This window comes from Lepidothrix coronata, unplaced genomic scaffold (genome assembly GCF_001604755.1).
Source record: "Lepidothrix coronata isolate B3197 unplaced genomic scaffold, Lepidothrix_coronata-1.0 Scaffold18, whole genome shotgun sequence".
Lineage (NCBI taxonomy): Eukaryota > Metazoa > Chordata > Aves > Passeriformes > Pipridae > Lepidothrix > Lepidothrix coronata.
This window is the reverse complement of record NW_016690198.1, coordinates 1,094,681-1,114,465: the sequence shown is the minus strand read 5'-3', so window position 1 is coordinate 1,114,465 and position 19,785 is coordinate 1,094,681. Positions and strand designations below refer to the sequence as shown.

The following is a 19,785-nucleotide window of genomic DNA, read 5'->3' as shown; positions in this document are numbered from 1 at the left end:
GTCCGGCCCCGGGTGGAAAGGAGCGAGAGAATGGGAGCTTTGCCTGTGCAGACAGTGCCATCATGGGAGTTGAGAGGGGAGTCCCAGAACACACAGAAGAGAAGGACAACTCTAAACCCGGGCAGATGGAGTTCATTCAGCCCTGTAAGGTCGTCCGTCTAAGAGAAGGTCACTCTAAACAAACCTACGTCCTGAGGACCTCGCTGCCACCGTCCAAGCTCGCTTGGCCCCGGCAGATGAACCTCAGGATTAAAGGGTGGGCTCAGTTCAGCGCACGCTGTGTCTCACCTAAAAAATCCATTGCGCAGGCTCGAAGGCCTTACCCGCATTTGCAAAGCCCTGTATCACCAGCGCGCTTGTAACAAATGTGGGTAGAGACCTTTCCCAAATCTTCATTCACGAAGACTGGCCATGATGATGATGATATTTAAGCCAGCATGAAACTGCATAAGCTGAAGCTTTCTCTCAAAGGATTTGAATATAGTCAAATGGCAGAAAAAAGTTTATTTCTCCCATATCATACTCCTTACTGAGGCTTCTGTGGAGTTCTTGACACAGAACTGCTTTAGTCCCAGCAGAGATGCTTTAGAGCCAGCATCAGGATCTGAACTGCTCTGGTTAATTCTCTGGTTTGATTGAGCATTGTCTTAATGATTTACTATTAAAAATCTTACACCTTTTAGTTGCATATTTATCTTGCTCTGTACTTGTTAGGGCATTCTCTACTAGATTAAATAAATACTTGGCCTTCAAAAATATCATCTCTGTTGAGTTACTTGCATGCTGCGATCAAGTCGTGTCTTCACCTGTCAGATACAATAAGTTCTTTGAGCTTGTTAAAAATCTTTGTAAGTTGTGTTTACAGCACTTATTTCAGAAAACAAGCATCAAGAAAACAAGCAACAACTCATTGCTCATTTTCCAATAACATCCTTTGTGAAACATCAGTACAGTGATACATGTTTTAACCACTACTGTGTTTCTGTACACTCTCATTTTATGCCTTGCACTCTCAATCAACTACAGGGCATAATTTTATATATGATTTTCTATAAAATTATGTTACAAATACACTGTCTCAGTCTGAAGGGACTGGAATGTTTGCTAAAGAGGATGAGATATGAGATAGACCAAACTTCTCTCTCTCAGCAATTGTAAATTCAAAATTAAGGGGCTTTAATCGAGGAAGTGTGGAAAAAAACAGAAGAAATAACAACCCGTTATTAAAAGATATATGTATGTTGGCAAAAACAGTAACAGAACACAAACAAAACTAGACAGTAGTCCTGTACCCAAAAGTCCCCTTCAAAAAAAAAAACCAAAAACCAGAAAAAAAAGTCTGAATGAATACTTCTCTGTCCTTGAGCACAGTCCTAATCATGGCCTGCAGGGGGGGCACTGTTGGGCTCTGGTGGTCACCACGCAGGGAGGGGGTCTGAGGGGTGGTCTTGGATCATGGGAGAAGCCTAAAGGAAAACGGAGACCCTTCCCCCCAGTGGGAGAAGGGCGGAAGGAAAAAAAGCAGTCCACCCTCAATGGGACTCACTGTTGTTCTGAGATGACGGTGTTCCAAGACTCTCCCCTTCTCTCCCAGCAAGCACAGACCTCTCTGATGAAAAACCCAGTAGGTCCCGGCTGGAGTCACGAGGCAGTGGCGGTGCAAGGCTGGTGGTCAGGCCTCACCAGGACGAAAGAACCAGAAAGACTGGCTCCCAGGCTTTTCCTCCAGAAATGCCCGGACACAGTCCCTGTCTCCGTCCCGGCAAGAGAACTTAGCCGTCCGACCTCTCCTCCCTAAGAGCGGCCAGCTACCCCCAAAATCTCAAACTCCTTTCCCCCCTCACTCCAACCTTCGAGTGGGCCATTAGCTAGGAATGCAGCTCAGCTGGCTATACCTCCCCTTTCCCCTTCCTATTCCAACTCCATTTTTTCTTACAGTGAAGCAGGGAAAGAAAAATTCACCTCTCAGATTTATAACCTATAACACACACCTTCACCTTCATAAGTGATCCAGATCACTGTCTCTGTTGCTATCCATACTTTCCACTCTACTAACTTTTCTGTCATCAGATTTGAGAATGTGCTATATAAGAACATAGTTTCATCTTTCCTGAACTACAGGGAAGCACTGGAGCCTCCTAAGATTTGAGACATAATAATTGTTCATGGTAAGTAACATTTCCTTAAAGAAAATGACTAAAACTGTATGTTAAGCCATCATAATGGATTCAAAGTACAAACTGTTATGTCACATCTTCTGTTAGCTTACTTATGAGTGACTACATTATTAAATGCTTACAGATTCATACTTAGTCTCTAATGGATCCAAAGATCTCACTGCAGTTTTAAAATAAGCAAAAACATTTTTGTAACATGGTTTGTTTCTACGGTAGAACATAGTAGTTGAAAAAAAACAAGTAGTTTACTGGAGGTCCATTATATTTCCCTGAGAATGCCCCCTTTTACTTGGAAGAGCGTTTCTAACTTTGCAATGTATTTTTGCACACATTCATTTTAAAATAGTATTTCCAGTTATGCAGCAGAGTCAGTAGGAGAAACAAAACAACGAGGAAAAAGAAGATCCATTTACCTCTCAGTTGTGAAAATGGAGTAAGCTGAGTCAGAAGGCCAACTGACAGGAATCACAGAAGATATGCATAACGATGGTGGGAATGACAAAGGAGAATGCAGAGAGCATTGTAACATAAGAAATACGAAGAGCAGTTTGTAACTGTAGTACCAGGAAAATTGATTTTATATGCAAGTGGGAGAAGTTCCTTCATAGCACTGCTGCAGTCAATGCCATCTATGTGTCTTTAGTAATAAAGTCAGGTTTTTGTTTAGTAGCAGCTCCCCAAGTCCCTAAAGTCCTTTTACTAGATATTGGTCTGTGTTCCATTCTCCATAAAAAGTGTGCAAATACGTTGGATTTCTCCAGAACCTTTCTGCAATATCTGTATTTTCTGAGATAGCTTGAATCCTGATACTCTGATGGGATTTCCTGTAAGACACTGCAATTTTGGCAACATTTTTAACTTCGCTGTCTATTTTGCACAACTCTTCATGCACAGCTGTGTCATATATCTCTAGACTAACCTTCTTCAGCATGGCAGAAGAACTTTAAAATTTAATCAGCTGAAATTTAGTCAAATTTCCTGAGACAGTAGGAAGAGTAATTGTGTGATACTTCCCTATCTTTTGCAAAACTTTTGAGTTTGTTTTTTTTTTTATTCTTGAATAGCTTTTCCCTTTTCTTCCCAGGTCTCCCTAGATTTCTCTAGGTTGGGTCTCTCATTTCTGCAGTATGATCTCATCTGCAAAATGTAACTAGCCACCCCCTCTGGTGGTTTGGCCGTATCTTCCCAGGTTTCTCTTACATTACACAGTGGGCCTTGCATTCATCAGCCATAGCGTGGTCAAATGGTGAAAAGCCCATTGGTGCCTACAGCACTTACTTCCCTATATGCAAACTAAAATAGCAGCCATTTATCTTAGTCTGATTCTCTACTATTGATAAAGTTGCACAGCATGCATTTCCCGTGTTAGACTAAACATTTCTATAAGGCAGTTTAAGGAGGGTATGAAGTGATTTTTATACTTCTGTCTCAAGAGAGTAGTTTCAAGAGCAAAAGGTTTGTCCTCTGGCAAGTTATAATCTCCTGTAGTATACCAACCCAGCAAATAATGGGACCAAGGGTACAATAACCTGATGGCTTTTTATGGTTCTTGGGGAAAAGGCTTCTAGGTATCAAGTAGCAGAGATGTTTATTGCTGAACTGAAGGTGCTGTGAAACAGTTCGAACCTCAGGAATGCCACATGCCTACAACAGGGAAAAACTCCTTCTCCATTACTAACAATGGAAGATGGGGCTGTCATCATATTCTGACCTATAAGTGCCCTGCATTTCCTAGCCACTTCTGTTCCTTGAGACATGCATCTTTCCTTCAGCCTACTGAACAAGTCCTGTTGTCTCACATCCCTCCCTCTCATTGTCCCTCATCCCTCCCTCTCATTGTCCCTCTCTCCCTCGTTGTCCCCCCAGGACGTTCCACCATTAACACCAGATGTCACCAGGCTATTGCCTCATGGGTCAGAGGGGCCAGACCACAACATAAAACAGAAAAAATAGGACTGCATTAGTGCAACAGTCCTTAAAAGTTAGGTACAAGCATTCAGAGCCATGGCCCATGTGGAAAGAAGTGATATTAGACGAAATTGCAGCTGGGAGAGAAACTTTGCTGTCTGAAGACTAGAAGTGGAGGGGTTCCCACTCCTAAAAAGAGTGTGCTGTCATCAGCCTGTGGAACATGGACATACAGGGCTTCCCTGAATTAGCTGGTATTTAAACCAGTACACAGTTTACAGAAAAAAACACCATTATTGACTTTTAAAAAGTGCCAGTGATGAAAAAGTGATGGAATTGTCTTGAATAAAAATTTAACACATTATGAATTTTTCTATTTTTGTTAAGAATAGCAGTTTAATCAGAGCCAAAGAGTAACATTTATGAGCTCCTTATTTTTCACTGTAAAATCCAATATATATAGGCTTGTAAATTATTCTTGTCTCACTACAGCCATCAGATATTTTCTAATACTAATTTGCTGTTCTCCTTCATTGTTTAAACAAGCAAAAGTAATATATGTCTGTGATTGTTTTATTTGTGTCTACTTATATTTTTTTTGTTAACGAATAAATAACGCTTAAGGACCAAATTAATCTCTGAAATAAATTAGATTAACCCTCTGAAGTTGCACAAGCAATAAATTGGTGTTTAATATGATGCAGTGTTGAAATATTTCTCTTGATATACGCAGATAAAAAAAAAAGTAGTAATTCAGTAAAGCATGACTCCAGAAGTCGGATATAATAAGTGCAAAATAATCTTTTATTTGAGATGAATCAGACTTTATATTATCTGCCCACTCCTGTTAGAGTTTACAAATATAGTGTGTGGCAACAATCAGAAATTATTTAAAGACGTAACTCAAGAAAATACTTTTCCCATGCAGTTAGCAACTACTGTTTATCATGAACTAAGTATCAGATTATGTCTGAAAAAATTAAAAAAAAATTCTACAAGTATACCTTCTTCTTCGAAAAATCCTTATTTCATCTTCTGTTTTTTGATAAAAAAAAAAAAAAAATGGGAGAAATACTTTTTAAAAGAAACATTATTTTAATATTTAGAAAATGTAACTTTCAGGTGCTTACTCTAGAGAAGCCAAAAAATCATTTCATTAGTTCACATTGTCTTTACAGGACAAGAAGCTCTTCAAAGCCTGTTATCATGATTTCTGTTACATTAGGCGAGCCATTTTAAAAAGGAGCCTGCCTTTCCAACTTTCTCGGTTACAACCCTGCTTGCTTCTTTCATTCCACTTTAAAATTGGATCCCATAAAGCACATAATAAAAAAGATATTATTTCTCTTTTTTTACAGGAAAAAAGAATAATTGGCAGGTTTTAACTTAAAACTGCTCAAACCTGTACCTCAGAAAGCTGAATGTAGCATTAGGATGTCTCCTCTACTAAAAAGCTTATAAACTTTTCTGCCTATGCATTTGCTTGGACCAGCGAAGAGTGCCAAATGCTGCACATTGCATTACCTTCAAACAAGAGATAGATGATCACTTCTTTAACTCCACAAAATGTCAGAATCTGCCTTGTGTGTCCCCTTTCTCTCTGCTTGTGTTGATCAAAGTCAAGCCATAGGTCCTTGATTGTCCTTCCTCTATGAGTGGTCTTGTGCAACTTCTGCCCTCTCCATGCTTGCAGGTTAGTAGCTGACGTAACACCCTAATGTAGAGAACGTGACTGTAGTATTCTTGTTTCTATCTGTGCTGAAGACCATTTAATTACTACTCTAATGAAACCAGACTTTGTTGTTGTTTTTGTTGCTCATGTTCTTCTCAATACACAATGAGTCTATCTTTTCTAATCCCTGACTGGGTACTAGTATTTCAGAGCTTTCCTGGGATCAGAAGCACAGTTCCACTGAATGGGATCCAAGATTTGTCAAACTCACAATTGGTCTTTAAAATTGTGTCTTTCATCTTATTGTGTTTCTCTGTATCTCCTTACGTATTGACTAAATCTTGTCAAAGAAGTCCTTGTAACTCAAAAACCACAGGAAATCATTGCAAGGTACTTCATGAAGACTTCAGAGAGCACAATATGCTATTTCTGAGAGACTGCATGCCACAGGATTAGAAACTTCTGTTTCTACTCTGTTTTTATAGACTAACAGGCATTGGAAAAGACAGAACAGAATTTTAGTCATTGTTATTGTAATTTGATTTTAATCTCTGGAATTGAAAAATATTTTGACCATTGATATGTTACTTGGTTTTTCAGTTTTCAGTTCTGTTCCTGATCCCTAACTGAATATACCAAGGCTCCAACCACAAAAATTAGTGCAACAGACGAGAAGCATTAGGATAATGATAGTGGCCATAGGCTAGTTTCACAAAATAGCTATGAGAATCCAAGCCCATGTCTGATACTGAGTTCAACATGCAAACTTCAGAAAACCTTTCTAATATTGTCTGCTTGTTAATTGCAAAAAGGCAGGCTTCCAAATTGTCTGTCAAAAGATATCAAAGATACATCTAGAGTAAGAGAGATTTTTTCTTTTTATGCTCATAAGCCCTGAATTTCAAGTATAAGAAATGTTAAACATTTGCAATTTTTCATACAATGTCCTTCTTCCTTCCTGTGTGTATTTCAAGCGTCTTTCACCCTTGCACATAGTTTTGATTAAATACCAATTATTGTATCATTAATGTTTTCCATTTAAACAGTCCAAAGAAAAACATCATCCTTTGAATGCCTTTTAAAAATCTCAATATAATTACTCTACGTAACTGGGCGAGAGATTGTTTATTCCTTTTGATGGTATTCTCCAGGCAATAGATGACAACAATGTATGTTGAAATAGTGCTGACTTAATCCAGTTGCCTAGTTATGGTACTAGTGCAGGAAATTTCTCAGTTATTTTATCTGTTTTGAGAGCAGAAATATTCAGTAGAATAATCTGTTTTATACTGTTCCCTTTAAAATTCAGAAAACAACAGTTCAAAGGTTAACCGATCTAATAAAATCTTCCAACCACTCTGTATTTGTACGGTATCATGACAAGGTTTGGTTTGATTCTAAAAAAGAAAACAGGAAAATGAGCCATAAAACTGAGTACTTGCCCATTGATACAAAATTCAGTCACTCTGGATCACATAACTTTTGTTATCATGACAGATATTTAATATTTTTTATTTGGATAACACTGTAAATTGAAACAGTACTTCCAAATTAATTAAGAAACAGCCTTCTGCTAACACTGTGATAATGTAATTTGGATTGGTGGTAAAGAAGCAGCATGTGGTTAAAGAAAAATTATATAATGGAACCTAGAAAATTTCCTTACAGGAAATGTTTTTTGAAGGAAAGAGGAGTTTTAACCCAACCCAGCAACTAAGCACCATGCAGTAGCTCGCTCACTCATTCACCAGTGGGATCGGGGGGAGGATTGGAAGGATAAAAGCAAGAAAACTCATGTGTCAAGATAAAAACAGTTTAATAAGGAAAGCTAAAGCTGGACACACTAGCAAAACAAAACAGGGAATTCATTCACCACTTCCCAAGGGTTCAGCCATCTCCAGGACAGCAGGCCTCCATCATGTGTAACATTGACTTGGAAAGACAAATGCCATGAACTCAGAACATTTCCCCCTTTGTGCTTCTCCCCCCCAGCTCTATGTGCTGAGCATGACACCCTGTGGTCTGGAATATCCTTTTTGTCAGTTGCGGTCAGCTGTCCCATCTGTGTCCCCTTCCAACTTCTTGCCCATCCCCAGCCTCCTCACTGAGGGATTGGTGTGAGGAGAAAAAAAGGCCTTGGCTCTGATAAGCACTGCTAAAAAATTACTAAAACATCCCTGTTTTATCAACACTATGTTCATCAAAAATCCAAAACACAGAATCATACTAGCCATTGTGAAGAGAATTAACTCTATCCCAGCCAAAACCAATACAAGGAGACAGGAAAGAGTGTAAGGGAAACTAAGTAATAGATGGCATCTTAGGTGCTGTTCAATGTGTAATGGCATATCTATACCATATTAGATAGTTCTTAAAGAGTAATTGCACTCCAAGATTTAAAGTGTTCCTGATTAAAGACAAATCTGACTGCTTTGAAAGGAAAGTGCCCATTCTCATTTATCTGACACCAATCTGGAGGAAGGTATAGTTTGTGGTTAAAAGGTGGGAATCTGAGATCAGATGTTGAACTAAACAAAATGGGCATTTCAGTGGTAAAAGACAGTATTGGAAGAGAAAAACAAGGCTAGAAACAGGCAGAAAAAAACGTAAATAATTGGTAGGAGGAAGAGAAGTAGGGAACAGAGGGGAAAAAAAGCCAAAGATGCTATTTTAAATAGGATGTGAGAAGAAGTTAGGTATTTTAACCATAGTAACTGAACTCTTCATCTACTGTTGAACTGCTCCCATTTGGATGCTTTTCTGCTGCCTTTGTGTTTTGTATCTGTATGTTACATATGCTGTGATCCAAAGTTATAAGTGGGCCCACAGTTAAATCTGCTTTACCCCTGCAATTTCTTTAATGCAGAAAGATTTTGTTTAAACTAGATTTCTGCCCAGTCTTGGAGCAGAGCAAGACAATTTAAGTATCAATTTGACCTCGTGTGTCAGAGAGAATCATCAGAGCACACAGTAAAGCAAGAGATGTGTATTGTGTTTGTCTTCATGCGTGTAGCAAAGCCCCCTTTGGTTACCACCACAAAAGTAGAAATTCATGTAAGGAGAGTGAATGGACTCATTAAGGGAAATAGTGGTGACCTCATGGAGATCCAAAGTGCTTGCAAGGGAATGAGGATTAAAACACCCATATGCTTGCTCAGCCTGTGTGGTTTAGCTGGCATGGAAGCAAAATAACAAGTTCATCCCATAGGAAGAGAGGACAAGACAGTGAGCAAAGGGTCATTTGGCATTTCAGAGAAGGGGATAAAAAGGCACAGTGTCATGGCCCAGTAAACCCGACTGGAGGTCAGAGCCAGCAGTGCTGATTGCCTGTTGTAGCTCACTCTTGAGTGTACCGTGTGGCAGGAGGCTGATGCTTCCACCTTCTTGTCTCCTTGTCTTAACATCAGTGAAATGTGAGGGATGATATTAATACTTTTGCAGGTATTTTCTGATGCCTGCTTTAGTAACATTTTGAAAAAGACATAGGTACTCGGAAACATTAAATTAATTTAACCATCTTGTTTGTGCATTAGAAATCCTCGTGTACAGACATTACACTGAGTGTAGAGATGGCGGATTTAGACTGTAACTAATTTCATAAAGCCAGCAGCATGAGCATTTCCAAGCAAGACAGAGAACAGAAGTGTTGAGAATGACCTACACATTCCTTGGAACTGGTCTCTGAAGTCCTTCAGGCTCCTTTGTGTGGGGATAAATAGACAGAGACAGACAGATATTTGAAGGCACAAGGGAAAGACCATGAGAGAGACTTTATGCTCTGTACATATATATATGTGTATATATATATATATGTATATGTACGTATAGTGCCTAATATATAATCTTGCTTTAGTAATAGCAAATAACCACTCTTAAATCATCTGGGTCGAGTGGTAAAGTGGAGAAAAAGGAGGGGGAAAATTATGACTTAATAGTAATCTGATGTCAATTTGCACGTGGGATGTCTAACAGTTCTTCAGTGTGCTCACATTTGGGAGAAGACGGGAAGACTAAATCAAGGTGGAGTGCACCCCTTGGAATGTATTTATACTCCTTATATACTGTAGAGAGACAAGACATGAGGCTAAAGTGGGGACATTAGGCAGTGGGGCAGGAAGTGAGATGGAGCATGCTCTGTGGCCACTGTTACTGCGATGTTTCTTTTTAAATTTTTTTTCTTCCTCCCACCCTTTGCCTTTCCCCTTCTCTGCACCCCATCTCTTTTATGTTTTTGCCTGTTGCTCTGTCTGAGCCTGGAGAAGCTAAAAGAAAGCAGTACTGATGAGGGGCTCCCTGAACTCACTTCACCAGGTGGGCCTCTGCATCTGGGTTAGAGTCACTAATGAGGTGTTACAAATACCTGGAGGTCATGTCTCATTGCCACAGCAAGCCAGGTTTCTTCACGTGGGCTGGGTGCATTCATGTCAAGGAGGAGACTTCCAGTTTTAATGGACCCTAAACTTACTTTCTCCACCACACTGGACTTCATTGCTCTGAAAGCCGTACCCCAGGCTGCTTTCAATCTACACTATCCACAGTTCATCCAACTCCCTAAGTTGCAAGTTTTTCAGAGTGTTGTTTTTGTTACAGGTTCTTAACTGCTGTTTATCTCCTACTGATACTGCGCAAAACCTGCCAAAAGCCTTCTTTTTACATGGAAGCTAACCTGGATTAGTTTCCAAACTGTCTGACTAAATTGTACAGCATGTAAGCTCCAAAAAGCAAGGGTTTTTTTTCATTACCATGTTTGTACAGGCATTTGTCTACTTTTATCCACATATGGTTTGTTTTTCTGAAAAAAAAAATAAAATTTCAAAATGATCATGCTTAACAGCCAGGAATAGATGCTTTGTTTTACACATGGCTTCTAGCGATTCAGTACAGCTTCCCTTTTTTATTGCTTAACATGAAGAGTAATTTGAAAGAGAAGTAAGCAAGATGAGCAGTTTTCATATAATTTGCATTTCTTTCAAGTTGTTTTCTGTCTATAAAGGTATTGATGTTGTATAGATGCTTTTCCAAACAGTATGTTCATGTGCCAATATAAATGGTAATGTTAATGTAAGTAGAATAATGTCTCAACCCCTCAATGCTCAGTAATCTGCAATATCCGACATCTTTGTCTCCTCTTCTCTCCCCAGCACTGCAGTGATAACACCCACCATTGCCAGTCAGATATGAATATAGTAGGTGCTTGGAAGAGAGGTTACACTGGAAAGAATGTTGTGGTCACCATCCTAGATGACGGCATCGAAAGAAACCATCCAGACTTGATGCAGAATTATGTGAGTGTCCACAAGAGTCCTGGTTTTCTGCTGTGTTGTTACTCAGAAAAAATTAGCTTCTGGAAAGATGGAGAGAGGCAGGAGAGAAGGAGGAAGAATCAATCAAGTGTTTCCTCAAATGTTAACACCAATGGGAGGAAGGAAAACAATTTTTGGTCATCTGTATTGTTTTAGTTAACACTGTATTCAGTCTGAACATATTTAATATCTGGATGCCTCTTGTCCTGAATTTCTGAAGGACAGGAACCAATTTTTGAATATTTTTTCTCTCTTCTACAATTTTTTTTACTTAATATGCTCACACTCTCAGAACATAGAACTGGAATACACTGCTTTTCAGTTAATGCGTACATCTGAAGTTCATTTTTGGCCAATACGTTTAGTCAGTGAGACAGTAGCTTCTCTCAAAGACAGTAATTTTACAGTAATCCTTCTGTGTATTCATTTTTAAAGCTATTTATCTTACTTCTAGAAACAAAAAGGAAAAGTACATGACCACTTATGATTCACTCAGTTAAAAACAAGTGTAGAATATCTTGTAGTCTTTCTAGTGCATATATCTTAACACTACCAAGTCCTTCACAATTTGTGATAGAGCTGTGTCCTTTGTTTTCTGTGTCCTGTGTCTCATGTTGCCTCAGGAGGTTTTCTTTTGCTTGTGGTTCACCACATTTAGATGATTGGTTTAATGTAACTTGGAGGCTGGGTAACATAAGGAGAAGCTGCTTCTCTAGTGGGTGACTTCTTGTGTTAGTGTCAGAGTTTGAAGCTGTTCAGAGCATCAGGACCACACTGTGCTGGTGTGATTTGTCTTATCCTTTGGGAGTAGGCATTATCTGAAAGCATGTGACCATGAGGGCTTTATGGTTTGTCTGAAATAAAGTGTTCATGATGTACATACACACAAGGTAAGAAATCAAGCAACTATATTTGGATTGAGCTGGACTGATGAAGGTGACCAGTGCAAGGCATGCATATACCTTCACTCCCATTACAGATATAAGTCGTGTTAAAGAGCCATGAACACATGCATTTTGTCAGTAAGCTTATCATCTTGATAGAGCATTAGAGAGGTGAAGGTAAAAAGAACGTCTTTAACAATGATGTCCACAGGTTAAAGCCACTTATTTTAAATTGGCCCTATTTACATCTGTATCCCTTCCCATGCTACACATGGAACTCAGCTTGGAGGATGGCAGGCAATTGACCGATTTGTCAATGTATGTTTGCTCCTAATGCATGACACATTTTTCGTTTTAATATGTGACATTATTTAAACAAAGCAGATAAAATTTTACCTCCTCAGTGAATGGCCTAGATTGTATCATATATCACCTCATTCCAGTAATGTCTTTCCACTGAATTTAAAGCAACTATTTATTTCCTTACCACCTCCTCTCTCCGTTTCCTCACACCAACAAGGAATTCCCCCAAAGCAATATGCATTGCTTGTTTGATCACAAATACCTTCTGGATGTCAGATTATGGGTGGTGTGGCTGCAAACAGGAGTATTTGATGTGGATATGGTAACTGGTTTTGAACACAGAAGAGTTTTAAAATGTCTGCTTGCATACCACATGCTACCACATCTATTAGTGGGATGCATACAAACCAGGAACTATTTTGTCTGTATTTTCAGCTGTAAGAATACTGGTAAATATGGAATAAAAAGACAGAGATATCTTGCAAATATTTGAAACAGTTATGCTTCAGGGGAAATGGGGAGACAATTTGTGTTGCATTTCAAGGTGCAATTTTATAACAATATCCTTAACAAAATTATATTATTTTTATTCCTTGAAACAGTGGCTGAAATTTTGGTCACTGCTGTGCGGATAATTTCTTGAATCTTAAAACATTTACCAAAATCCTAGTTTTGAGAATGAACTCTCTTAACTTCCAAAAGGTTCTTAGAAGAAATGTAGTCTTCTGGTTAAATGAAAAACCATTTTGTATTTCTTCTCTAATGTTGGAACTATAGTTTTTCAGAGCATTTGTTATCCTTCTCTGTTTTCCAGACTTAAAATAAAATATATAAATCCCATAATTATTAAATATATAATCCTTTACTAAAACACACAGTCATCATAAAGCAAGATAAATGTTAGTTAGCTTGACTACTCTGTTGTAGGAACCTGCTGAAGAGTGTATAGGCCACATAAGTCAATGGCTACTTAATGAGAAACTGATTTTCTTTCTCTTATTGGCTACAGGATTCACAAGCCAGTTTTGATGTTAATGGAAATGATTTTGACCCTATGCCTCGATATGATGCCAGCAACGAGAACAAGTAAGGCACTATGACACTCTTGACATTTTCGATCCAAGTTATCAGGTAGAAATTACCAATTCTTCTGTGAAAGTCTATAAAACTTGATTCCTCATAAAGCAGAATGATTTGCTTTAATTTTTTTCTGAAATACTTATTTTTGTCTTCCATGCACATTGTATGACTCTTTGAAAGCATTTGAAGCCACCTGAAAACACATAAAAATTAGTCTGAGAGTTCTGGGCATGCAAAATGAACCATATTCAATCCCCTTGGGAGGCAGAATATATGGGATGACTCTGACTTTTCTCTGATATCATTTCATTGAGTTATTGGGGGGTTATGTGTGACAACTGTCTTAGTTTCTGACCTTCTTGAACTTAGTAGACTCTGTGTATTGAAGAAGTAGACAAGTTAATTGAGGCTGGGGGTTTTTTCCCATCTAATGGTGTCTTTTAAAGTGAAGGAGATTTTTCATGTGGAGTTTGATAGAAACCTTATAAACCCAGAAGTGGCAATATCTGTGTCACATAACTAGTTGGAGATATCTCCATGAATGACATATATCCCCTTCAGAGCTCTGCTTCCCAATGTTTCTTATTCCAACATTGCTCTTTGGATGTGCTGTGTTGAAGGCTGGGGGAAATTCTGGGAGGACACCTCACCTCAGGAATTGGGCCACTTTTCTGCCTTCGTAGGTGTTTGAAGGCAGTATTTGTTGGTTACATTTTCTTAACTAGGTGCTTGGCAGAAAGAAATACCTTTCTGTGGAATTGCATCATTTGGGGGAAGGAGAATCCTACTAGTTTTTAATATAATGACTGTGCATTTTGTTTTCTTGAAGTTTGGGTTGTTTTTTTAATTATGGAAAGCAATATTTTGTGATTAATAAAAGATATCTTTGACATGGCTTATGAGAGGTCTGAGGACTACCAACAGGGTAATGATAAACGTGCTAGTTATTTGAAAACAAAGTATGAATAGAGGAACAAAAGTTGTTTACAGCCCAGAGATGCAGGCATTTCATCTCAGCATGCTGCAACAACTAGTTTGTATGATTGACCCCTTTAGCATCAGCCCTAGCTTTGAACTACATATCTGTATTAGAGCCCTGTAAACAGTGTTGGAAGAGCAGAACTGTGGCTGCATGATTACCACAAAGGGGTAGTAACCTCCACTCATCTGATATTTGCACTTTTCTCCTCTCCCCAGCCTTTGTGCAGTTCTCCAGAGTGAATCATGATGAAAACTATGCTGCCAACAGCAGTAACAGCAAATTGCATTTTAAGTCAGGCCAGGCAGCTCAGCTGCATTCAGCTCAGCCTGAGGTCAGAGGAGAGTGAGACTGACACAGGTGGGAAAAATCGCCTGAATCTCTTGCTGGAAGTGCCAGTTGCAGAGAACTGAGGTGACTGTCTGACAATGCCCTGAGTGCCTGTGATTGATGTCCACCAAACTGAATGTGATGGACAGGCATTTGCCATCAGTGACTTCCAAGGAGTTTTGAGAAAAGATGGGACAATCAGCCTGGCTCTCTGCGAGTACTCCTCAGCTGAGCTGCTGGTTTGCATCACAGCACATCCCTCTCTCTTGCTGTCCACCACCCACCTATTTCTGCACACACTTCAGGGACACATTCTGGCTCATCTGTGTGAAGATGTTGCTCTTCTTGGAGTTGGGACATGAGAGGGCACACTTGGAGACATCCAAATTTAAGTGAATTTGGACTGATTAATTTCTCTCCTAGAGCTGGGGGATTTTAGTTTTCATACCCTGCATCCCTCTTGAATGCTTTTACTGCCCAGCTCTCAAGGTCCTGCAGTGAAATATGGTGGTGGGAGGACAGAAGCTGTGCTGTACTGAGCTTTGTCAGTGTTATCAGGAGGTACAGTGTCAGTGTAGAATCAGCTTTTGGACACAGAGGATACATGGAACATGTTTTCAGAGTAAGATTACTTGGCAGCCTGTAACCTCTGCTTAGAGGCTCAATGTTTCCAATAAGCAGATATGCTGAGCCTGGTAAACAGCACCTAACCATCTTCAACTTTTGCAGATGTCACCCTTTTTCCCCAGTTGCCCCTGAACTCAACAGGAATTAAAAATACCACACAGGCACTACTAACAGCCAGTATATATTTTTTGTGTCTAAAATATCTTCAGAAATTGGGGCAAGGTTCAGATTGTCCAGCACATGTGATTATTTGGCATTAGATACTTAAGTTGTGCTTGGAGCTAAACACAACCAGGGAACATTCTGAAAGCCATGTTTTGCAAAGATGTCATAATGTGTAAATTGGTTTGGTTGATTCCTGCTTCCTGCTATAGCAACTGGACAACATTGCATAATGGTGATTTTTGTCTTCCAGTAAAGGTGGGATGTACAAATGCACCATTATTTTATGGTGCATTTATCTAGTTTATTCTGCCTCATTTTATAATCCAACCTTAAGGGATGGGATGATAAAGAGTAAAAAGAATGGCTGTAAAAATAAGCAAGTGTCTCTGGACAGCTTTTCATGCAGCTGTGAAATATCAGGGTACTGGGTCTGTGTGCTAGCTTTTCGCTTTTAATCAGCTGAGGCTAATGGGTGAGGAAAAGAAATGAGAAAAAATTAAGTGTAGATTGCTTCAGTGTAAACACCAGAGTGGCACTTTCCAAAATTATATTTTGAAGGTTTTACATTAAACTTTCTATTACCTAAGTAGTGTAGGAGGGTAGAAATAAGCATTAGACTAATCTTTCAAGGCTTGTAAAATCAGGGTGGGATGATAGTTTCTTTAACTACTATGGTATGCAGGAGTCCTGCCAGAAGTTTACTTTGGTTTCTACAAATTGGCAGCAAATCATGAAGCTTGTAAATGGTACAGGCCTAGAGTTCCCTATTGCTCAGAGGCTAAAGACAGCAGTCAGCTGTGGATTAAGTCATTCCTGCTATGCAAAGCATCTTGTTTTGGTTTACTGCAGAGTACAGCTGCTTTATTTTTTTTTTCTGTTATTCCACTGTTATCTGCTAACATCTATATTTAAAAAACTAAGCATTGTCAGTCACAGGTCCGTAGGCAGAGTGCAGATGGGATCACTGAAATGGTACAGTGCCCATTGTATAGCTTCAGGAATAAAGCAGTAATATTCATAGTATTAAACATTTTTCTGTTTCAGCTAAACACAAATGAGTTTTTCTGTTTCATGATAAATTTCTCAGGGATTATATTACAAAGCTTAGGTCTTGCTATGGTGACAGGTGCTTTTATAAAAAGAAGACCTTTTGAAAAAGCTCTCTTAAATAATACCCGTTGACTTTAGCGCACTTCTTGTTAAACTTACGTAAGAAAAAGTAAGTAAGCTGGTTTTTCTGTTTTGGAGATACTGAGTCACTCTTTGGATGCCTCTTCAACATTTTTCAGTGATACATCCCACTACATAAATAACTTACTCAAAAACCTTCTAAATTGTCTTTTAATGAGTGTTAGATCCAACAATTCTTGTTGTTCAAAAATCATTAGAAACACAAGTTTTTCTGTCTAAACTTTGCGATATGGGGACAACTTTACGTCTTATCTCACAAAAAAAAAAGATACAAAATATTTGACAGGAAGATCAGCTTCTATTTCCTCCTGGATGGTCAATAAAAGAAGATTAAAAAGCTTCATTTACTGCTGTGACACTATTGAGTGCAGACACCTGAAGAACTGAGCACACAAACACAGGGAGCCTGAAACCTCTCAATACTGGCTTGAAAGTACATCTCAGAAAGTTCCCACAGCAGCAGTGTGGAAAGGAGTGCTGACAACTGGGACTACCTCTCTCTGCGGTTTACGCATTTTGGCTGCTGTTATGCACCTATTGCTATTGCTGCAGAAAGAACTGAAGGGGAGATAAACTGTATGGAGAAGCACTGCTGCACCATCTTGCGCTTTCTAAAAATCAATTCTGCAGTCCAATGGCTATTCAAAACAAAAGACTCGAGCAATTTTTCGTACTAATCTCTACTTTTTTTGCTTGTGTCTGCACAAGACTTTCAAACAGGACTGAGCTGCAGGTCCCAAGGCTCACACTTGCAAGGAGGACCTGGGAGAGGCAGTGATGAAGATGTATAAGGAGACTGGAAATAAGTTGGCTTAAGGTGTCAGTGCTTAGGCAACAGCCTTTTTTCAGAAGGAATCTCTATCATGTCTGCTTTTTTTCTGTACCCTGGCTGTTCATCTTGACTTTCTCCAGTCTCTGGATGCTTAAAAAACAAAGCACTCAGTGATGTTGTCAACTGGCAGAGTGTGACCTGTCAGTTGATTGTAAGAAAAGCACCTCTGATAGCGCAGAAATATTCCTTAATGGGAAGGTAACTGAGGCTAGAGAATTAACTTACATGTATTTGTATTTCAGTTAATAGATCAAATGCTTACACTGAGTGTAGTATGGTTATTTCCAGGTACCAGTGACTGAATATCAGGTGTCTAGTGTGTCTCAGTGTCACTACAAATTTAATGGACTTCAATTAGGATTCTTAGCAAACTGCAAATTTTGGATTGTTTTCTCTGATGCAAAATATTTTTGGGAAGGTTTTGTTTTCTGTTTTATTTGCCTTTTCATTGCGCAGAAGTGTGGAGATTTTTAAATAAAAGGATATTTCTCAAGCCCCTCAGGTATCTCCAGCTGCTATATATTGGTGTGGACGAAAAACATAAATCAGGATAAATAATGACTCATAATATACTGTCATTACAAAAGCTTATGAAACACAAGATGTGGAATGGAAGATAAAATACCAAAGTACAGAAGGTATCTGTAACAGAGCAGGCTCATGGCCATGAATTTAAGGTGACCAGTCCTTAAGAATGAAGAAGTCCAGGAAGGCTGGACATACTTCAAGATGGAAGTCTTAAAGGCACAGGAGCAGGCTGTCCCTATGTGCAGAAAGATGAGCTGTCAGGGAAGAAGACTGATCTGGCTGAATAGAAACTCAGAGATAAAAAGAGGGTTTATGCCTTTGGAAGAAGGGGCAGGCAACTCAGGAAGAGTACAAGGACACTGTTAGACCATGTAGAGAGAAAATTAGAAAGGCAAAAGGTCAACTGGAACTCCATCGGGCTGCTGCTGTAAAAGATAATAAAATGTGTTTTTATAAATACAACAGAAGAAGAGCCAGGGAAAATCTCCATTCTTTATTGGACCTGTGGGGGAACTTTATCACCAGGGTTGAAGAAAATTATGTAGTACTTAGTGCCTTCTTTGCCTCAGTCTTTAACAGTAAGACGTCAAGGCAACTGGTTCTCTGAGGTGGTAGACAGGGACAGGGAGAAGAATAGACCCCCTTTAATTCAGGAGAAAGTATTTTGTGACTGGCTATGCCACTAAGACACTCACAAGTCTATGGAACTGGGTGGAATTCATTGAAAGGTAGTGAAGAAGCTGGTGGAATAGCTCACTAAGCCACTATCCGTCATCTATCATCAGTCCTGTCTAACTGGGGAGGTCCCACATGGCTGGAAGATGGCCAGTGTGATGCCCATCCACAAGAAGGACCAGAAGGATGCTCTGAGGATCTGCAGGCCTGTTAGCCTGACCTCAGTGCCAGGCTAGGTTATGGAACTGATCATCTTGAGTGCAATCATATGGCACATGCAGGACTGCCAAGGGATCAGGCCCAGCCAGCATGGGTTTAGGAAAGGTGAGTCCTGCCTGACCAACCTGTTCTCCTGTTATGACCAGGAGACCTGCCGACTGGATCAGGGAAAGGCAGTGGATGTAGTTTACCTGAACTTCAGCAAAGCCTTTGATTCTATCTGCCATAGCGTTCTCCTGTAAAAGCTGACAGTCCATGGCTTGGACACGTGCACTCCTCGCTGGGTTGAAAAACTGGATGGATGGCCTGGCCCAAACAGTGGTGGTGAATGGTGCTGCATCCAGTTGGCTGTCAGTCGCTAATGGTGTCCCCAGGGCTTAGCGTTGGGCTCAGTCCTGTTTAATATCTTTATTGATGATTTGTGTGAGGGGATCAAGTGTACACTCAGTAGATTTGTGAATGACACCAAGTTGGGTGCAAGTCCACTGGTCCACTGGACAGTAGGAAGGCTCTGCAGAGGAGGATCAAGACAGGCTGGATCGATGGGACAAAGCCAGTGGTATGAGGTTCAACAAGGCCAGGTGCCAGGTCCTGCCTTTGGGTCACAACAACCCCAGGCACCACTACAGGCTGGAGGAAGAGTGACTGGAAAGCAGCCGAGGGAGAACAACCTGGATGTGCTGGTCAACAGCCAGCAAAACATGAGCCAGCAACCAGTGGACAAGAAGTCCAGTGGCATCCTGGCTTGTATCAAGAATGTGTGGCCAGCAGGACTAGGGAAATGATTGTCCTCCTGTACTTGGCATTAGTAAGGTCACACCTCGACTTCTATTTCCTATTCTGGGCCCTTCAGTTCCAGAAAAATGTTGAGATGCTGGAGCATGTCCAGAAATGGACAACAAAGCTGGTGAT

General features: G+C 39.8%; 1 protein-coding gene across 6 annotated transcripts in view; it reads left to right on the top strand.

Moving 5' to 3' along the window:
- The window catches only part of PCSK5 (proprotein convertase subtilisin/kexin type 5), a 257,925-nt gene that overhangs the window by 63,466 nt on the left and 174,674 nt on the right, over positions 1 to 19,785 (top strand). For all 6 annotated transcript variants that reach the window (XM_017807261.1, XM_017807263.1, XM_017807264.1 and 3 more), the window contains 2 exons: positions 10,899 to 11,042; positions 13,257 to 13,333. In XM_017807261.1, coding sequence (XP_017662750.1) covers positions 10,899 to 11,042; positions 13,257 to 13,333 — 221 coding nt within the window. The remainder of the gene's footprint in view (positions 1 to 10,898; positions 11,043 to 13,256; positions 13,334 to 19,785) is intronic.